This window comes from Symphodus melops (assembly GCF_947650265.1).
Source record: "Symphodus melops genome assembly, chromosome: 8".
In the NCBI taxonomy this organism is placed as follows: Eukaryota; Metazoa; Chordata; class Actinopteri; order Labriformes; family Labridae; genus Symphodus; species Symphodus melops.
Window position 1 is genome coordinate 25,479,114 of NC_136698.1, and position 16,750 is coordinate 25,495,863.

At 40.4% G+C, this 16,750-nt stretch overlaps 1 protein-coding gene across 3 annotated transcripts in view; it reads right to left on the reverse strand.

Annotated features, from left to right (window-relative positions):
* Positions 1-16,750, reverse strand: part of oca2 (oculocutaneous albinism II) — a 52,836-nt gene that overhangs the window by 11,910 nt on the left and 24,176 nt on the right. For all 3 annotated transcript variants that reach the window (XM_079350611.1, XM_079350613.1, XM_079350612.1), the window contains 8 exons: positions 13,838-13,970; positions 10,536-10,683; positions 10,172-10,229; positions 9,893-10,001; positions 5,665-5,792; positions 4,137-4,196; positions 3,250-3,354; positions 136-229 (listed from right to left, as the gene is read on the reverse strand). In XM_079350611.1, the coding sequence (XP_079206737.1) occupies positions 136-229; positions 3,250-3,354; positions 4,137-4,196; positions 5,665-5,792; positions 9,893-10,001; positions 10,172-10,229; positions 10,536-10,683; positions 13,838-13,970 (835 nt within the window). The remainder of the gene's footprint in view (positions 1-135; positions 230-3,249; positions 3,355-4,136; positions 4,197-5,664; positions 5,793-9,892; positions 10,002-10,171; positions 10,230-10,535; positions 10,684-13,837; positions 13,971-16,750) is intronic.

The window sequence follows — 16,750 nt, forward strand, 5'->3', positions numbered from 1 at the left end:
ACAACGTCTTTGTTGGCTGTAAGGAACACTGAGAGGTGTTTTTACCCCAGAGGTCACAACCCCATCACCTATTTTTACACTTCAGTTTTTATCTTGATGACATACAGAGGATAAAAAATACAAAAATAAAAGTACCTCCAAGACAGGCTCCCATGGCCAAGGCGAAGATGAGAGGCTTCACTGGCAGGTTCACATCTGCATCCTGACTGAGGTTGATGAGAACTGGAATCTGTAAACACAGAGCTAAACGATCACACACTGGCATGCACTGCTGTTATCCAATATTCTGACTAGTTTAACACAACAGTAAGGCTTCTCATACATGTCAATACAAGCAAACCTCAGTATACATGCTAACATACAAAGGGGCTCCATCTATGATCAATATGTGCATAAATGTAAGGAGTTTTACATGCAACATGAGGCAGCTGATAAGCCAGATAGGCCCCCACTCTAATAGCCGAGTGTTGCCTCCACCGTTTTTGAATTTCCTGAATTATGGATTTTTATATATATATATATATATATATATATATATATATATACAGAAGGAATCGACTAAATCTGCAGCGTCTGCTCTGAAAGTCCACAAATGAAACATTTAAGACTTCATGTGCAGTGGGGTGGAGAGTATGTCCATTGATTCCTGCTGGTGAAGCCAGACTTTGCACGGCTGAATTATTGATGTGAATATCACTTTCACAAAACCATCCAACTGAGCATGCATATACTGTACATTTCCTTTTATCACCCAATATGTCTTCTGCTGGTTGAGAAAGCAAACTCTCCATTTACAGGCACTATAAAAAAACAACAACAACCGAACCTAAAGCAAGAAATGGTTTTCATTGTATAGTGAAGGAAAACATTGACTTGGACACACGCTTACTTTTCAAAGCATTACAGGAGACGCTTCTACCAAAAGATCAATGCCTTTATTATGCCTTGTATTATTTAAGTCTTTGTATTTTTTAATTAATGTAAACTTGCTCAAAGCCGTTTTTCTTTTTTGCTATTGATGCTGTTTATATTCCCTCTTTTTAATGTTTTTTTTTGGAGCTTTGTGACACCCAGATCAATAAAGATTGACTTGTCCTCATCAAGTCAGTTATTTCTTTACTAAAGCAAAAATCAAGGCTCGGTTCTTCTCTGATATCAATCTACGGACACTGCTGAATGTAAACTCTGATTAGATACATAATGACGTATTTATTACGTATGATTTGACGTATGTTTATTTCAGCATTTTCACACTGCTCACTATCACACTGTTGTCTCAGTTAGTCTTTCTTATTTTGTGTTTATTTATTTACTGTGTTGATATTTAATGTTGTTCTTTTGGTATTCTGAGAGCACAGTGTGATGGAGTCTAATTCCTCGTGTGTCTGAGCGTTAGCTGGTCAATAAAGCTGATTCTGATTTGGTAAATATTGTACCAATCAGAAGCAGTTTTCTCTTTAAGACTGCAAACTGTGAACACTGTGTTACGTTTCCACCCGGTGAAGGAGTTCATTCATTTTTACAGACAGTAAAAAGAAGTCCATATTTCTCAACAAAAGAAACTGTGAATGGTTCGCTCTTCTTTATCCGCATCTCGCTTTGTCATCGAGTCCATTTGTTCCATTTGTTGCAGAAGATAAAAATAAACATATTACAACTAAATCAGTTAAAAACACACAGTTGACATGAAGAGGTTTAAATATAGTTCACTAGATTAGACTAACCCTAACTAGCAGAACGTGACTCATGTCGTGTCACATTTCCTCCATCAGACTTTAACTATGCATCAGATGTTTGAAGTATTTTAACCTTGCTATGATAAACCAGACAAAGACTCATTCACTAGGACAGCTAGCTTTTCTTTAACTGTTTCCATAAAAACCTTTATATCTAAAAGAACCTGCTGAAAGTTCAGTTCACGAGATCTCTTGTTAAAATATAACACCCACCTATTCCCCATCAGCCTCAGCTCACTTATTTTACTTTTTTAAGTCCTCTATTTCACTGGGAAAACTGCTGGCCATAAAGTATACCACAATCCAAGCCAATTTGCCAAAGGAAACCCTCTAACCAAACATCGATACTCTGATGAATAGAGCATAAAAGATCGTGTCAATTATTGCTTTAAACATGCTGGTAGACCGTTTGACCTTTGACCTTTGGACAGACCATGGGAAGCTGTTTCTTCTCCCGATGATCTAACCAACTGCTGCTAGCAAGAAAGTCAGAGGGTGTACTTAGAAAAAAAAGAGACAAAAAGTAATTTGAAAGTCGCATTTAAAAGAGCGTATAAATATATTCATTCAAAAACTCATTTCCCAGGTCTGAATGTAGAAAACAAAACTCTCCCCAGCTTCAGCGTCTCGTGACAATCAGGATTTACTTTCTTATCAGCATGTGTGCGCTGGACTGAAAACTGGTGCAGGTGGAAGTCTATTACAGGTAGAACAACACTTGCACGCATGTGAAAATATGTAAAACAGCCAAAAACAAGACGTCTTTTAAACCTCCACATTAAAATATCTGGCAGAATTATTCCAGCAAGCAACAAGTCATTCTGTCAGTGGGAGAAGGTCTTTTCCTTTTCTCTCTGTCATTTTAATTGAGCACACTGCCAACACCTTGAAACACTGATTTCTTAATACAATCTACTAATTTCCAGAGAAACAGACAGCTGACAGCAGAAGTGGGGAGGTGGCTAATATTTCTCACAGACGGCAGCTGAATAATTCATGAGAGCCGGAGAGAATCTTTCTGGATCCGCTGATATTTTAGGATACGCACTTCTTTGAATGGAAAGTTAGATTCAGACTTTTTTCTTTTTTTTTGGCATCAGTATACTCATGATCTAACTCCACGTAAAAGATGAGGACAATGTATTCTTAGCTATAATTGTGGATCTCCGGGAAAATGCAAACATTGCTGATATTTTCTTTGAAGTGAATCTTACTCCATAAGACATCAGGAGTGATTACACATGACACAGATAGGAAGAAAAATACGTGCATAAGTGGGCTGGAAATGAAATGTTGAATGTCCACACAGCAATGTCAGCACAGTCTGATTCAGGGTGTATTTTTAATTGTGACAGGTGGGTGATGGTGGCCACGCCCTCTTTTTTTTATATACAGTCATAAGCCTAAGTCATCTTGGATAATAATTTCTTTGAAGAGTGTGTGTGTGTGTGTGTGTGTGTGTGTGTATATATACTGGAGTGTGAAATCAAAGCATCACGCTGAAGCCTCTTACCATGGTGGCAGTGAAGGGAATGTTGTCGATGAGAGACGAGGCCAGAGCAGAGACCCACATCACCAAGATAATGGCTATAGCCAAGCGCTGGTCTTCTGGCACTGCCTGAGAGGGGAGATAATAAGAGTGACAGATAACTCTTACTGTTCATTGCCACTGAGAGACATTTACCCATCCCTCCTGTCCTCCTCGGGCAATCACTGATTTACATCAAAAATACCAATTATGCTCCTTCTTTGACACTGAACCTCTCATCAGGGAGCAGAGGCTGAGTGGGTGAAGTCTGAATGTGTGACAGGTGCTGGTGTTATCTCGCTGCTCAGCTGTACATACAAAGTAAGGCCAATTCTCCACATGTGACAGGCATGATGTTCTCTTAACCCTCTTGAAAGCCTCTTCTCTGTATGCGTGACCTGGTTGCAGGAGGCTACATCTCCTCCTTTCACCAGTCGACGTCTTTTATCGGGAGAGGAGGAGGGGCAAGCAATTGGACTCCACATGTTGTCCATTGTGTGTGGAGGCTGAGCAGGTCAGAACCCCAGAACACACACAACCTGTCATGTGTGATTATTAGACTTATAGAGGCGCCGAGTCCAAACACAAACTGACGCACCTATTACTGCTGCAATTCTCTACAGAGACACACCTCGCCTGCTCGAAGCCCCCAGGTTGAAATATGGCTGAAAATTACCCCACAGCCCTTCTTCAGCTGCTGACAGGTATCAGATATAAACAAAGTAATTGGATTCCAGGTGGTGCAAAAACAAAAGGATCAATATGCACGAAACGCAATATCGCATTACCTGTGCCCAATTATCAATTAAGCCAGATGCATGAAGCCCTGAGAGACGATTGCTCAGGTAGAGAATCAAAACCAGAAAACTCACTTTTATAAGAAGAGCTGTCTGTACTCCGATATAGTCGATGAGCTGCAGCTGGGCCAAAGCCTGAAAAAGAAGAAGAGAAGAGATTAATAAGGAAGAAATAAGTGAGAGTGAGTTACAGGTGGGACCGGACAGAGAAAGAAAAACAATCTGGTTTCGATTAAGTGTCCTCTAAGCAGACAGAGACAAATTAATTCTTGTTATCTTTATTGATCCTAAGGAAGAAAAAAAAAAAAAAACTTTCACGTGGTTGGGTGTTCCTTACGGGGGAATACTTTCGACACAATCACGTTAAATATTCTCCAAATACTTTTATCAGGTTTAAACTAAGTTATAACTTAAGACGATTTTTATCTGTTTCATTTAACAGTTTAAGTTTGTGATGTTGTAGAAAACAAAGAAGACCTCGAGGCTGACTCACGGCTCCTGTGAGGATTTCTTCAGGCTGCTTGCTGGGTGTGAAACATACGAGCATGAATATGAATGCTTCATCGTTTATTGTTTACTATACCCCTCTTACGCTCTTATTTTCTTATCATTTATTTTTCACTGTTTTAAAATCTTCATCTTCTCTTGTTTTCTGAGTTTTAGCCACATTTTATTGTTTCTATCTCTTCTTAATGTTCTATGTTCTTATTGTTTCTCTTTATTTGCTCCTCTGTCTTCTTCGATCCTCAGCCTCTTGGTCTCAACCGAAGTTGCTGTGTTTCTGTGTTGCCTGAGTTATTATTATCATTATTTTTTTTTTTATTATTATTTTTTTTTTTTTTTGAGTTATTGCTTGAATTTTTATGTTGGTCAGGTTTTTGTTTGTGTTCTGTTCCTGTTGCGTTGTTATGATGATTGTCTGTTGTGATCTGGGTTCGTATGTGTTGTTATGTTTTCCTCTGCACGTCAAAGCACTTTGTAAAACCTTGTTTTTTAAAAAAGCATCATACACAGAAGGTTATTATATCATTCATAGTATTTAATGATTTAATGGTTTCCTGAAGCTGGTTATTGTCCGTCCACCTGAGGACCAGCTGCTGAAGTAACGGATTACTAAGTGATACGTTTCAAAAATACCAATTTGAGTTGTTTGGGCGACGTCATGAAACGTACCGCCGATGAATTATGACAAAAGATGAGACACACAAAGGTCAGGAGGAACAGGAGGAGGTGAGGCCGGAGAAGTTTGAGAGAATTAAAGTCTTTTATTAAACAGTTTTTGAAAAGCTCGAAAAAAAAAAAAAAGTGTAAATTTATCAAAGCTAACTTAATATCGATACGTAACCTGACACTCAAACCTTCCCTCTCATATCTGTTGCTGTTCTTTTTGTGTTTAACTCTTACTGGGTGGCTCATGGGAAAAGAATGCTTTAGATGAATACTAATAAATGATCGTCATACTGATCATTTTAATCCTGGCTCACTTTTTATTTCTAATCATGGCCTCCTGTGGTGAGTGGACACTAACAAGAAATGTTGTTTGGCATCAGTTTGATTGAACTATTTACCCAACATTTTTTCGAGTGATTAGAGGCGTACATACCTCCATCAAAACGAAAAGGCCGGCAAAGAAGAGTAACGTTGGCCACTCCACCCGGTGCAAGATGATCTCGAAGTCCTGAATGTCAGCAAGAACCAGAAGCCACAGAGCTCCCAGGATGGCGATCCATCCTGAGAAAGAGCGAGAGAGAGAGAAAGAGCGAGAGAGAGAAACAAGAAACACAGCGTGACATCTCTCTTCACAGACACGAAACACACACACACACACACACATGCAAAACGTGGAATGGTTGTATACACTGAGCTCAGATTTAGAACAAAGGGAGGAATATCACACGGGGCACAAGGGGAGACTTACAAGACTTTTTACATCTGAAGTCAATCGTGTTCCATCTGTTCACTTAAATCTCTTTAATCGCACCAATCAAAAAGCAGCAACCTTTATTAAATGTTACTGCTGCTGCACAGTGAGAACTCATCTACACAGCTCACATTATGAAGTAATGGGTGATGGGAAAGAATGATTTGCTCCGTCTATGTGAAACAGGAATTATCAGAAAGACCTGAGCTCGACGCAGAATGTGAGGGACAGAAGTTTGCACCTTATTTACAATTAGAGAGATCTTGAAAGAGGGAAGAGTGGGCGTCCACTTGGGAAGATTTGATGAAAAGGTGAGCAGAAGTAATTACATCGGCCGACTGGTGGAAATTATGCAGAGAGAGAGCAACAGAAGGACGCAAAGAGGTGAGTGACCCGGAGACTGGTTGGAAGATGAAGACAAGCAGAGAGTCTTTTAAGCAGCTGTTAACATGCTGAAATGTTTTTAAGGATCCCAGAATCTTCACTTCAAATGTTCTTCTATTTTATTTTATTTTACTGTATTGATTCAGTGTTTACACTCTGGTGAACATGCAACACACGCATAGGCTGATCAAACAGGATCTTATGGACGTTCACTGACGGAGATACGTGTTTGTAAACCACGACAGCACAGAAGTCTTAGGCACACAAAATGTTTTTTTTTTTTATAAACAACCTGAGCTAAACGTCGGTTTGACAGCCTGTGATTGATAGTCTGCTGTGTCGAGGCTGTTTGAGAGCAGCAGCTCTGACAGACTGCAGAGCAGACACACACACACACACACAGCTGAAACACAGCTGAATGCACGGCTGTCCTGACAGCACACACGTGTTTACAGGTTCTTTAGCGTGTAACTGCAGAGAAACAGAAAGTAACATTTTATTCATCTTCGGCCTTTCTGCCTCGTCCACTTCATGCTGCTCAACAGCTTCTCTCTCTTCTGCTCCCGGCAGCTTTGGATGAAACTATCGATCATAAAAATAACGTTTAGTGCACATGGAATCGATGGCATCAGACATGTTGACAACCTGGAAAGGTTTCTTTAGGCTACATGCTACTACAGGCTACTAACAAAGGAATGGGAGAAAAAAATACAAAAACTGTTGAATTGAAATGGATTTTCATCGTCGAATCTTATCTTGTGTAAAATGACACAGTTCAGAGTTAGAGTTCATTTTACTCTATAGTGTGCTTTAGTGTCAATAATAACAATCATGGATTTATTCAATTCTCATGTTTAGCTCAGTTTTGCAACGTTTTTTCCCCCCAAAAAATTTAAAATTAGGAGAAAATAAATTAGTTTATTTGCAAACCAAGTTTGTTAAAATGTTAGAAATGATAAGCTATTTGGGGCGTTTGATGACCTAGCAGTTATTGTATGTTCAAGCAAAGTTCAAGATTTATCGGTCAACCGTAGTCCAAACTTGCACCTATGGTCATGAGCTGTGGGTAGTGACTTCCAGAAGGAGAATGCTGAGTTTCCTCCAGAGGGTGTCTGAGCTCAGCCTGAGAGATCCCTACTCCTTTTTATCAAAATAAGTGTAAAAAGAGTCGGAGGGATGGATGGACTGTACTTAACTAGATCCACATGATCAATGGGAGAATAAAGTTGAGACCTCCCGAGTAAGATGTCTCTTTTTTGAAAATATACATTTTTGATTATATTCAGGAAAGGAACTCTTTCAACCCTTTTAGACTACAAACGGACTTCATGTAGCAAGACGCAGCTTGAATCAGTGACAAGTCATCATTTCCATGAACTAAATTCAAACTTCCCTCAAACAGGACCTTTCACCTTCGATCGCAACAGCATGCATTGATATTTCCTGAGCCTGCATTCTGTTCAGACTACAGAAAACAAACCCGAAGAGCTCTCCGAATAAAAGGAGAGGAGGAGTGAGTAGTTTATGAAAGAGTAATTTATCAAACAAAACACAACCATGATGAGAGAAGACACATGCAGAGACAAATGTCTCGTAAATGTTCAGGAAATGTTCAGTGTCTCAAGGCCAGTCATGGGTTTCTGGTATTCTCATAAGCGTCTCGTTAGACAGGAAACTGTGCTGTTTGAAGTCTACCTTTGCCTTGCCGAGATTTTAAAGGGTCTTAAAATAAATGTGTGGATTGTAAAATCAATCTGTGAAATTAGAAGTTATATCTCTGTAACTCCTTAATATTTTAATACATCTAATGATGTCCTTCCTATCCTTCCTGCAAAGATAAAGTCTTTGATGAAACATCTTTTTCCTGACTCACTACTCTCCTGATTTCTGCACAGGAATCAATAAAGTTTCACCCAAACCTCTGCTGTAACTTGTACAAGCATAGACACATTACAGGGATCAAATGGCCAGGCAATAATCAGCCTGGAATTAAATCTTACTGTGCAGAGTTAATGCATTTTTAATGAGGCTTAATTCATAAAACAGGAGTGAATGAATGGACCCTGCTGGCTGCAGCAGTCAGCCCTGACTGTGACCTGCATTCATTAATGAGAGCTGTGTTTGGACAAGCGCCTGTCCCTCCACAGAGAGAGAAAACATGCTGCTGCAGGGTCATTCCCGTTTAATGAATGTCACACAGAGGTAACCTGAGCAGTGGCTGTAATTAAGCGAGCATGTTTGTTGGCTGAGTGGCCTCAGCAGCGTTGAGAGAGCTGACAGGGGGTATATGAAAACAGCCATCTTATTTCAGAGATAGTGTTAGCATTAATGATGAGTCGAAATATACTGACAGGCTGAACACGTGCTGGCTAACAGAGCTGCAGACTTTACTGTACTTTATACAGTGGCAATATGAGGTTATGATGAGTTCTGATACTTGATGCTTTTCAATGCCGTGTTTAAAGACAACATGATAGCTGATCGTTTTAACGATGCTAGGTCTCCCAAAGAAGCTTTAGAAACTACAGATCTTCAGTGGTATCAAACAACAATGTGCAACAAGCTAAAAAGATAACCCTGTTAGCAACAACTCAGTAAAACGTTGCCAACGTGTTTGTGCGATTTAGATAGCGTGCAGGAGGGTATCGCTAACTGGCTAACGGCTGACGCACTGAAGCTCAAACAACGGCTGTCAACCGCAGACGACGTCCTTGTGATGGAGAATCGAACCCACAGGTTGAAAATGAAGAGGGGAAAGGAAATAACTCAAACACAATGCTCAGTCTGCAGGGACTGGTGCTGGGAACCAGACTATGACGGGAAATTGGTCTGGCAGCTAAAAAAAGGTGCCAGTTACCTTCTTGAACACTGCCGATGTGCCCTTGAGCAAGGCACAAGACGCCCCCCCCCACCACCAGCTCCTTTATTCTGACATCTCACCATTAGTCTGTGTGCAGCATTTCTCAACAACAGAGTGTAAAATCTAACAATCTTTTCTGGAACTTTTACGACTATGAGTTCATAATTTTTTCTTTTTTCTGGGTACACTTTGTTTTTTCTGTTTTTTTACCAGAATCCAACTTGTGATCTCAAAAACTGAGAAAATGTAAAACTGAGCATTTCTTTCTGTGTGGTAAGACTTAAGCAGACCACAAACAAAATGGTGGATTTATATCAAATTTTGATCAGGTTACCCACATATGTTTAAAAACCCTGTAAAAGTGGATTATTCATCATATGTCAGCTTTCAAAGTGCATGGTATTATTGTATTAAAGTGCATGCTCAAGGTTCCTCGTACACTTTAATACAAAGGTTTGAAATTGAAGCTCAGGAATATATGTAAGGGGGTCTAAATGTAGCTCAGTATCCATGTAATTTGCTGGTTGCCTTTGCCAGTCAGCCCATTATTTGGGCTCATTCAATGCAGGCACAGAGGAAGCTGAGTTTCATGATTACATGACAGAATCCATAACCACACAGCGGAGACTGTAAAGCACAGTTTTAATGAGATAGTGCTGCACTTACCGAGATCCAGATGTATGCTGGGAACGAAAGAGTTGACAAAGAACATGAAGATCACAACTCCAAGGACAGACAAGCACTTCACCAAGAGCACCTTGTCACTTATTTTGTGCTGTGGAGGAGAAAAGAAAATATATATATATATATTTTATCACACAACCCACCACATTTTTCTTAAGTGGAGTTTTTCAAAGACTAGGCCAACTTCATTATTGTGATAACATCAATGCAGACGAGTCGCATGAGTGGCAAATCAGTCTGAGGTGAAGGATGAAAGCTCACCTTCTTTTTCAGTTCTTGAATGTTTTGTTCCCAGTTCTTATCCTCTTGAGAAATTTGTCTGTCAGACACAAACAACAAATTCAATTTCATTTCCAGCCCTTTTGCTTTCCTTATTTTTTGTACTAAGTAAAATCTATACCGATTAATCTGGGAGTATCAGAAAGCTAGCTTGAGTTTCTGCAAATTTAGATTTGCATGTACGGGCAGGGAGAAGTTATTACAAAGAACACAGAATTAAAATCGTTCATAAAGCTCCAATAATGTCCTCATTTGCTGGACTAACGAGCATGTGTTTCTGCTCGAGGCGATCAAACAGTTCAAACAATGACAGCTTGTGGATTGTGTTTTCAAAGCTTTGTTTAACCTTTGGAAGGTTTTCATCATCTTGCGGAGCAGATTTTCCAGGTTGAGGACTTTTTGCATCAGGAGACATTTCACAGCTGTCTCTTCTCTGCTGGCAGGGTTAATGCGCTGAGCCGTCTGCCTCCAAACCAGGATCTCATGCTTGAGTTCTGGAGGAAACAGGACAAACACAGGAGGAGAAAAAACCACCTGTTTAGTGCATGTCAAGCACAAAGGCAGCTCAGTCGGTACAGTGGTAAAGCTCACGAACAGTATGAAGCACTGGGGATTTTGTTGATAACGGCACCTACAGCTGAGGCTCACAAAGAGGATACAAACATGTTTTCACTTCAGTCAATATGCTGAGAGCCCCTATAGAGGGGCTAATGCAGCCAGGCGATGGGCGCATTGACCAGCTCAGAAGCAGCCAATGTCGATGCAGAGACACAGCCTGAGGGAGCTGGACTCCTGTGTCGATATCAGTAGGTGTCATCTTCTTGCAGGAAGGTTGCTAGGTGACCTTAATAGGATCTAACTGGCACGGGGATAAAAAAAAAAAATATATATATTTTTGTAAGCGAATTTGCACAATTACCAGTCGTGGCGGGGGCTTAGGAGCTGATTTAACTGCATGCAGTATGAGGTCGGCCAGGTTGGCGAAAGAAGCGGGAATTCCACAGGGTAGGATTTACTGATGGGCTATCAGGCCTGCATTGAACGGCTTCTGCGGTGATCGGCAGCAGCTTCCCTCAATCTGCCAGAGTCTCAGTGTGACAATACGGCTCTAAACCGTCGCTACTCCTCACGCCCTGAAAAGGAGCGGTGTTGAAGTCTGGGAATCTGTTTTAATGATCTTCTGCTGGGGGGTGGGGGTGGGGGGGGGGGGGGGCACTGCTGGATTGCGGCGAAACACAGATAAGCGGTGACTGCGTTTCTGGGAGAAATGCAAACAATTCCACACAGATATTCCTGTTTTGTTAGTTTGCCTATTATCCACAGTCCTGCTTTCTCCTAAGTCTTTAGCAGGGGAGAAATGTTGGGATGGAGGAAACAGCTACCACCATAACTAAACACGCCCAGGAGGTTTTAATGTTCTTAAAACATCTTGCACTGCTACAGGAGAATATCTGGGTAGTGTTACATTCAGCCGTAATGATTTTGTGATATATGTTGAATATATACTATTATACGGCTAAATAACTGATTAGTCAGCTTTGTTGTTAAACAGAAGTTTTAAATGTACATGCTATTTAGTTTATTAGATTTGAATCAGGGACAGTATAGAAAAAACATGACTTTATTCTCAGAGAAGAGATTCGTAACAAAAAATACAATTTAACTCTCTGTCCTGCCTCCTTTTCAGAACACCTTCTAACAAACCACCTGTTCCCCATTTCATCATTAAATCTCCAGAATACATTTCTACATGCTTCCTTTAGTTCCTTCCTTTGTATTTAGTGTTCAATTCCTGCCTGTGCAGAATGCACATCAACATGAACACAGAAACAGAGTTCTGTCTGCCGGCTGGTTGTACGATAAATCCCACTTCATCCTTCACAGATTGTTCATGGGTCAAACTATTGTTAAAATGCACATCAGATTTAAGCCATTGTCATTTTTCTGATTAGCATTGTTTTATTAGTTATTTGATGGTGAATACTTGATTTGTTCATCAGAGCCTCAGTTGACTGCCAGTCTCATGGTCTAGTGGTTCATAGCTTATGTTAGTATATGAACTCTTTAATACTTTTACTGCAGCTCTGCAAACCGCTCAAACTTTAAATCAATCTTAGTGTTGACGTGAGGTAACCATCACAAAGGACTGATAGAAACAGCATATCCATGTTTCCAGAAATGTCCGTCATTGGTTATGTGTAATTGGCTGCAAAAATAAATCAATAAGAAAACATCAGACAATCAGGCAAAATCTGACCAATCAGGTTCGACTATGTAAAACCTTAGTTGTGGACAGGCCTAGTTCAGTTCAGTTCAGCTCCTTTCCAACAAGGACAGTCTCTTACTGTGATGTGTGAACAACCAGATCAGGAGGATCACAAACACTTAAAGGAATCTTGGTGTTTCTTTTAATGACAGCTGTCCTGTTTTATCAAAAAGGTGTCCTGAAAGGACTTCTGTTGTGATCTGGCGCTGTATAGAAAACTAAATTAAATGAACTTTGGGCACAGTGGTTAGTGTGTGCGCCCCATGTATGGATGCTGTATCCTCCAAGCGGGCGTCCTGAGTAGGGGAAACACTGTAGTTAATAGACTTAACACACATACTGCATATGAATATACAGGCAATGGTTCAGATGCTTCAGTCAAGTCTGAATCTGGATGACCAGCTTGCTGCTCTTGAGCTGGACATGTGAATGCAACAGCAGCAGCTGGACACCAGAGTGAGGGGGTTTCTGGGACTCAGACTTCTCGGGGAGCAAAAAGGGGTCAAAGGTGAACGTTTTCCACCATAGTGCATGATATTTAACTGAGACTGACCATAACCTATTTGATTAACCTCATCTTTTAAGTTTTTACTGGCATAAGAATCCTTACAAACGCTTTTGAAATAATTATGTATATATAGCATGCATATCTCATTTACATCATCACTACTGGGAAAATCCTCCCCTCTATTAACTATGATGCTGTATTCATAAAATCATTTCATCTGAGACCATAAAGTCAACTAATGAGAATAGTGTGGATGCACTATATTGAAAATGGGGGGCTTCAAGTGTGAGGGCATTATAAATCATATGTGGGGGTCAGGGGTCAAACTGCAGATTGAATGAAGTTTCACTGAGGTCATTGCATTGCCTGAGAAGGTGAGTAGCACTGGCAAGCGGAGAATATCTGCACAAGTGTTTTAGGGAGGGGGGGCTATAGACGCCTTAAAGGTCCCATTTTCTTCTTTTTCTGGTTTTAGATGCTCTTTAGTGTGTTTTCCAGGTGTCTTGTGCATGTTTAGGCAAATCCATAAGCCACATAAAACACTTGGTCCATATAGCACTCCTTGTTGAAAATGGGTTTGTGACATGACAAATCTACTTTTTTTGAACATTAGCGATTGTGACGAACTTTAGAAGGCACGTAAAATAGATATATGAACCCCAAAAAGGGCATAATATGGGACCTTTAATATTAATCAAAAGCAATCACAGATGATTTTAGATTGTGCTGCATGCGTCCAGAGCAAACCTGCAATTTACATTTCATTCCCATGACAACTTGATTACTCCCTGCACAGCGTCACCCGTCATCACTGTTATATAGAAAAAGGATTCGGAGGAATAGCTGCAAGATAGAAAAAAAATATTTCACTCACCAACTATTTCAATGGACTCTTTGTTGTAGAGCTTTTTGTTCCAGTAGAGCATCCGCAGGAACGGAAATGATGTGAGAAGGACAAGGCAGATTCCCAGAAACATGTAGCCTGTGAAACTGGCAAAATCAATTCCCTGAAAGACAAAGAATAATATGTTGGACAACAAAGTCTTTTGAGATTAAGAGGCTGAGTTTGATCAGATATTTGCAAATTCCCCGTGCCAAGACATCAGTTTTGGGAGGAAGTGGTGATATGTACAGAAATGACAGACTTATTTGGTCTATTGAGAAAGCACTGACGGACAATGTGTGTGCTCCAGAACTTTCTTTGGATTCTGCCACTGTGACGGAGTCCACTGAACTATTTTTAATATACAGCTACAGATATTCATAAATAATAGGAGACATAAAATGCTATGAATGTTTAACCAATCAGAAATGTTCAATGCTGCATGCCCCAACCAATGAGTTCTGTGTCCACATTAAAATACTCTCTCTTTAGCAGACAGTGATTGGAGTTTATATAATGTACCTGGAAGGTAAAGGAATCATTTCTGAAGACGGCTTTTTTTTATCGCCATAATATCCAGAAAAATAAATTGCACTTGTCTATAAGATGCATTCTGTTCTTGGTGGTCCCGTGACCTTAACCCCCCTCCCCCCCCCCCCCCCCCCCCCCGAGGGAGAAAGAGTTTCAACTGTGTTCCTTCATGACTATTCCCATGGCATCAGCTAAGTCCACAACGTGCTGTTTCAGAGCAGCTGTGTAGCTTTTTGTAGCAGCATCTGTGGAGTTTGCAATCCTGCTAGCTACCAGTACAATGTATGAGCTCTCAGGCTACAGTAATGTTGAACCCACAGCTGGTCACTTGTTATCTTTAACTGAGGAGTCGTGAATACAGGGGCATTACATGAATAGGCGTAATACGTAAGAGCTAATATCTCAGGGCAGTCTCAAGAAAATACATGAAGAAGCTAAGGATGTTAACATTGCATATAAAAGGGGCAGTGATAATAGAATCCTCAAGGTTTTACATGTCCTCCAAGCTGTAGCCTGAAAAGGAGCACATCTTGCTTGCTGCATGAGTAAAAAGTCCAAAGCCCCCAGCTCAGGCTGTCCTCATAATGGAGAGCTAATCTTTCCCACAGAGCAAGATGTTATCAGATGCACCTTTGGAAATGTGTCCCTCTATAATTATTTTAACACGTTCAAGGTGAAATGCATTGACATATTAGAAAGAGAGAAAAAAAAACAGACTTTTGCCCTACTTTCTTTCCACCACCATACAATCAAACACAAAAAAGAGTGCATCAACATCTCAGCAACCTGATAACCTGAAAAAACAGGAAAAAAGCCTTTAAGATCTCCTTTCTAATGTCTGACTTTGAGCCATGATTACTTCATACTGTCTTTATTTCTTCCACTTTCTCACAGTAGAACACAACAGTAATGAAACTGTTGAACAGTGACCTCTACAGGATGTGTTATTTTTCAAGTTGCAACACAAGTCAGGATGAAGGGGGAGGAGGGCTGATACAATAAAACCTGCAGCAGGATAAAGTTTAAAAATATTCTCACACACATCCTTGAAGCTCTGAAATATCAGATATTGAGTATTCAATCAAATCTGAGTGTGCAAAAGATCCTAAACATCTCATCAAGCCTGCAGTAGATTAAATGCAAAGGTCCCTTTCATGTCACACAATCTATAATCCTATCACTATGTCGTCTCATTGCCTCACTCAAACAGCACATGGCTCTGCTTTATTCATGCCTCCATAGAGACCTGCTCTCGCAGTCTGCTGTGACCCTCAGGGCAGCCTGGTGGGTTGAGGAGAACTGCTCATGCTCAAGCAAGCCAGATAAAAATGAATACTTGAGCCTCTCCAAGACACAGTTATTGATTCTCACATGGGAGAGAAAACATCGAAGATTACTGTAATCTGGGGCTGTCTCACACACAATTTCAGAGAAAATTAGCATTTGGCTTTTTAATACAAAGCTATTTCTGTCTTCATTTTTATTTCAGCCTCATGCTCACACCTGACTGACACTTATGTTGCACCTTTAAGACGTACAGCTGCTGTTCAGTGGAGAGCCACAGATTAAAACCTGCTGACTACTTCCTCACTGTTTTAGGCCATCATGGCTGTAGCACTTCACCACATGAAGGAAAACATTCAACTATGAAGCTTAGGTAAGCTGCACAGGCCATTTTCTACCTGGATCGTGCTCTAGTCACTAAAGTAGACGCTCTGCAACATGTTCTGCAGACGGTGGTGAGAACATTATGAACTCAGGAGCGCCCTCTGCTGGACAAACTCTATAATGACAGCATTTCTAACACCATTAAGCATTGTTTTGCGTATACAGTCTGGGAAAACATAGAGGCACATTTGAAAATCTAAGAGTACCTTTTGAAAATTGATTAATGTATTGATTTGGGTTGTTGTAAAAAATCTCATTTGACACAAAAAAAAACTTTGAACTTTGAACCAATCACTACGAGTAGTAAGAAGCAAACACAGGAATGCAAACAGCTAAACCACGTCAGTTTGTCCATGTGTTTGCTGATGTTATGTATCTCTGTTTGGAGCCATTAACTTGTTGTGTTGATGTTTTAGGGGCCAATGTCAATCACTCTGCAGACAGGTTAGAGATGATCCACCTGGCATCAGTGTCCCTCAATGAAATCACATCAAAATGAGATAAAGATTGTGTTATGTGCCATGCTACTTTACTCTCTGGCAACTCAAATACAAGGACACTCTTTCGAGGGCAGAAACACACACTTCACAGCCAAGCTGCTCTTTCTATTTCTGGATTTCCCCTCATAAAAATCCCCTCACCACAAACAAGCAAGCATGCAAACAAACAAACTCACAGCCAAGCAAACCATGCATGCCTGCACAA